This window comes from Camelina sativa, chromosome 5 (genome assembly GCF_000633955.1).
Source record: "Camelina sativa cultivar DH55 chromosome 5, Cs, whole genome shotgun sequence".
Lineage (NCBI taxonomy): Eukaryota > Viridiplantae > Streptophyta > Magnoliopsida > Brassicales > Brassicaceae > Camelina > Camelina sativa.
This window is the reverse complement of record NC_025689.1, coordinates 21,753,245-21,758,563: the sequence shown is the minus strand read 5'-3', so window position 1 is coordinate 21,758,563 and position 5,319 is coordinate 21,753,245. Positions and strand designations below refer to the sequence as shown.

At 32.1% G+C, this 5,319-nt stretch overlaps 1 protein-coding gene across 1 annotated transcript; it reads right to left on the bottom strand.

The window, feature by feature from the left end:
* Positions 1,157-2,623, bottom strand: LOC104789467 (putative FBD-associated F-box protein At1g55030). Its single transcript, XM_019245352.1, has 3 exons — positions 2,613-2,623; positions 1,525-2,518; positions 1,157-1,438 (listed from the first exon to the last, which is right to left on the bottom strand). Exons 1-3 carry the CDS (start codon positions 2,621-2,623, stop codon positions 1,157-1,159), a joined length of 1,287 nt encoding a protein of 428 aa, XP_019100897.1.

Below are 5,319 nucleotides of genomic sequence, written 5' to 3'. Positions count from 1 at the left end.
AGGAAGATTCTGACAAACAGTGACGAATCCCACACTCCCAGCAAGCTTCTCACACGCTCCTGGTCTTGGATCCTCACTCCCACAGAAAGATCTCACCCAGAAAGCCTTGAAATCTCACAAAAACTCAAGAACAAACTTTTCTCTTCTTTTCTTTTTGTTTCAGCGGCGAGACAACAATAAAACACGACCTAGGTCGTTTTTCTCACTTATAGTCCGGTCCTATGGGTTTCCCTAAACAAAACCGACCAAAAACAACAATTAAAACAATCGGGTTCGACCAGACAAATAATGGTGTCGATCGACACCCACCCCCAAAACGCCGAGTTTTGGTCGTGGACGTTACATGTAGTGTATAATTTCCATTGTCTACATATAGTGGTTTATTATATACAAGTTAGGATATCCTTATTATTCATTAAATTCAATTTAGTCAATAAATATATTTTTTTTTGTGATTTTTCTTTTTCATTTACAATGTAGAGCTAATAGTATTACATAATTATTCTATTTTTATAATTATATAAGTATACTATAATTTGACTTTGTAATTTTGATTGTTTTCTCTCTATATCATTTGACACTTTCGTATTTATAGTTGTGCAAGTCGATTAAAATGGTGGAGTGTTTTTTTTTTTTTGTAAAGTTTGATTTATATCAATTGTTTCCTATTAGTATGGATCAAAAATCTATATATTAATATATTAGCTACTGAAAAACACTTCAGTGAAGAAGTAAATTTTTTTTTAACAATTTGTGTAAGTTCGGGCCCCAATTTTTTTAAAAAATTAAAGTTATTAGCAACAATATAATCACTTGGCTTTCAAACACATAAAAATAAGTTATTATCAAAAAAAATTTAGAAAATAGATTAATTAAATATAAAATATTTAATACTAATGGATGTTGGTCCGATACTTTTAAAAATTTGAATTGGAGAAAATCTTATTAAGTTAGACTCCTAATTTGATATTATTTAGAATGAAAAAATAATTATAAAATTAATGTTAATGACATGATTGTAAATAAGTTTCAACTCCAGCATTTATTTCATAAATGTCCAATAATGTATATATAGATTATAAATCCCAAGAAACCGGCTGAAATAAAAGCATTGTAAACGATACATATAAACAGACGTTCCTAGTAATTATACGTTTCATATGAATTCAAACTTGCATGAATTTGTAGCCCTGACAACACTTTTCAAATCATTGACCACCTCAAGCCTATCTCGATAACTGATGCGTTTTGAGGAGAAAGTAACTCTCTTCAAATGATTCGTATTCTTTAGAATGTATTTCGCCACTTCTATCTCCTCTTTTCGATTCCATTTGTAGCCTTTCCACATGAATGTCTCAAGATGAGAAAACAAACATTCAGGAACATTCTGTGGTTGATTCCATTTTCCAACCCCAACATTGTCCATGCAACATATTTTCTGAGATAAACAGTAAACTTTCAGAAAAACACAATGTATATGTTATTACTATATCACTATCAGCATAGCTTACATGTAATGCTTACATCGATGAGCTTGAGGACTTGCAATTTAGGAGAACTATGGAGCATGAATGAAAGTAGATCCCACCATGCTTTTTTATATGTAAATAGCTCCAAATATTCCAATTGTTCAAAGATGCAATCGACAGGAAACTCAAACTTCAAGGGTGATAAGGCCAAGGAAAGGCGTTTAACTGATGAAGTAAGAACTGTCAGAAGCTTCTCGTCGGTTATCTCCAAGACATTAGTAATATTTACCTCCGTCAGCTCCGGTACGTTCATCAGAGAAGACTCAAAATCCTCAGACCCTTCAATGTTCAAGTATTTCAAAGAAGGAGTATTTATCATATAGCTCCAGTCATGTTCTCCACCATCGCCATTATGAATTGTTAATCTTTGTAAAGATGGCACTACAATTTTGAAAGTATTCACACTACAACTTGAATCTCTACGCACTACCAAATCTTGAAGGTTAGGACAGCCAGATAAAAGGTTAACAACAGACCTTTCGTGTCCGAAGTCCACATATTGAAGGTTCAGAGTAGTAAGGGATCTCAGAGAAACCGATGAAGGGACAGTCATAATAACATTAAGCTTGAGTTTCAAAGTCTCTAGTGTTTCACATTCATACAGGATTCTTGGAAACTTGAACAAGTCTCTGGTGGAGTGAACTTTGAGTACTAACTCACGCACATTGCGGGTTAATGCAATTCCAATCAAGATTCCAAAATCAATTACATTAGTACGTCCATCTAAACCAACTTTGAGATGAAATTTCTGTAGAACAGGAGCCTTATGTGAAAGCAAAGACTTGCAGAGATTTTCGAGTTCAAGTCTGCGATTTAAACCATCTAACTTGATTTTAGGCGTCTTTTTCCAATGAGACTGCCATTTTTTCGACAAAACACTCGTGGTTATGGCAACTTTTGTAGGAAGTAAGCATAATATCCGCTGAATCAAAGGTTCAGGCAACTCGCTAATCCTGTCTAGAGTATTCTTACTTTTACTACCCTTTTTGCTGTCAAAAGCCAAAATCAAACAACAAGATGAGTTGGTTTTTGAGTTTTGGAGCTTATTAGTTACGAAAGCCTAAAACATACAAAGAAACTGACCTTCGTTTCATTGGAGAATCATGTGTGTTGCTGTTAAAACCTTATTGTTACGACCTTCAAACTAAGACGGCGGACGTTAGGGTTTTGGAGGATGTTAAATTCGATTCGGTTTAGTCGGTATTTTTGTTGTACTCAGTTCATTCTATAAAAAAAAAGTCTCGTTGAACAAAAGAAAATAAATAAATAATGGTATCAGAACTAAAACAAGAAGTAGAATTGATGATTTAATTTTGTACGGGTTCGATTTTTTTTATAAGATGTTCTTAATTTGTAGAAAAAAATTAAGATATACAGTAAAACCTCTATAAATTAATAAGGTCAAGACCTTAAACTTTTGTTAAATTATAGAGGTTTTAATTTATAAAGAGATTTTTTTTATTTTCACAAGATTTGAATTTTCTATTAAAAAGACTAGGAAAGCGACCCGTGCGTTGCCGCACGGGGAGGTGAAATCCTAAATTGAAATTTAACACTTGTAATTCATCTTAAATTCTTTCTTTTCTCAATCAATTTGATCATTTCACTTCTTGCTATTGCTTTCTGCTGATTAAAAAGCCAAAGGTTAATTTCAATGTTATTATATTTTATGTTGTCACACACAAAAGTGAGCCTTTTTTAAAGTTTGATTTACTATGAACATTACTTTTAACCATATATAAAATTTTACTTATGTTTGTCTCCGACCATATGGTGCTATATATTGGTATCCTTTCTTAATTCGCTATTAGAAATTGTCTTTGTTGTTGATCATTATCAATCAAAATACATATGAGGCTGCTTCTCTCTTGGTTTATTTACTATATCGAGAAAATACTAAATGCCACTTGTCGAAGGAAGGTCGAAGATTGAGATCAGAGTAGATGGCTGGATTGAGTTTCGTTTCCCCTTCACTTTGATACGCGATTTCTCTTTCCATAGATTACTGATTCACAAATCACAATCAATATTCCGATGTTGTAAGCAAGTGGAGTTTGTATACAAATGATTTACTATGAACATTACTTTTAACCATATATAAAATTTCACTTATGCTTGTGGATGTTTTTTTCTCTCACTTTTAGATATGTACAAAACCGAGTTTTATATGACGGACCAATCAAACCTAATTGGTTAGTATAGAGTAACTCACATTCTTCAGCTACAACTTTTAGAGATATATATTTGGCTATAATGCTTTCCACAGTTACATGCATATTGGTCTCATGTTTTCCCTCAAAAGACCCCCTTCTTTCCTCCCTTTTAATGGGTTAATCTTGATTGCCTTATTTCCTACTAACACATTTGATACATGGATTTGTAATATTTGCTTCAAATCACATATTCCTCTTTGGAAAAGAAAAAAAATCCAAGACGTAACAGACTAAGAATGCATATAGACAAAAACTTGTACACTCATCAGCTATTCAATCAAAGTAATTCAATTAAACTAAAAAAGTCAGAAAATTAATAAAATATAGAACATAGGATTTTATGTTGGTCTCTCCCAATCCATCCCATTCCACCGTGTCGACTGCTCTCCATCCAGGCTGCATCCCCCTCTATTTGATTTCCCACTTATGTCTATGAATCGGTACCATCATGTTCTTCAATAAACGACAGCGAAAACAAAGTCGATGTGGTGAAACAGGTGATAATAATATCTCACCTTTTGATGTTCTCTTCTTTAGGCTAAACACTAATTTTATAAATTTCTTGCATTTTCTTTTTTTTGGCAGATTCCAGATCACTCTAAAAGTGACTGTTATACATTATGTTTTTAAAAAGTTGTATATACAGATTAGAAAGTCATCAAAGACTAAATAAGTTACCTTTAGTAGATCTTTTCTTTCTAACTTGACTTGTCATTTGGTCGTGCTTACGCTTTATAGAATTTGATTTTGTGTTGTCACAAGCTCTCTATTTCCATGCTCATTTGTAATATTTCAATATATTATCAAAATGTTTGATACCCAGAAAGTATAAGAAATTATAATTCAACTAAAATTTTTAAAAACTTTATTTACAAAAAATGCAAACTAACCTGGATCATGAACATCTAATGGAAAAAAAAGGTGTAAAAAAATAATGGATGTGATTTAAAAGGTGTAAAAAAATAATGGATGTGATTTTTGAAACCAAGAGGTACAACAAAGAGATGCAAAGACTAAGAGGTGTGACTTTTGAAAGATTGGGGTGCGACGAAAAGACACGATTAATAATTTTAAACCGTTGGATTAAAACTGTAACTAATCTCATCCGTTGGATTAAAAGTTGACACAAAAAGTGGGTTTGCTATTATATATAATTTGGCTTATCCGTAGCTCCAGCATCACTGCATATCATCATGCCTCTCGTATCTTGGTATTGGTTTTTCCAAAAAGTCAAAAAATAAAATCTGCACATTGAGAATCAAAAACATTAGCCATGCAAAAAATATGGCACACGTACTTAATAACATTAGCCATGCAAAAACATAAAAACCGGAAAGGCTAAAAATTTTGAAGAGACTAAAAGTTAACAAAAATAAGATTAATGTATGAACTTAATAGTGTCGACTAACAGTAATAATAATCTAACCGAGAAACACTACAGGTCATTCGCAGCAAAAATATTAAATTACCTTGAATTAGAGATTGATGCTTGAAAGTTAAAAAAATACTTCAATAATACAATTCTTTAGTACTCAGAATTTTTTTTTTCGAAACTTGTTTATGTAGTCAAGAAAAGT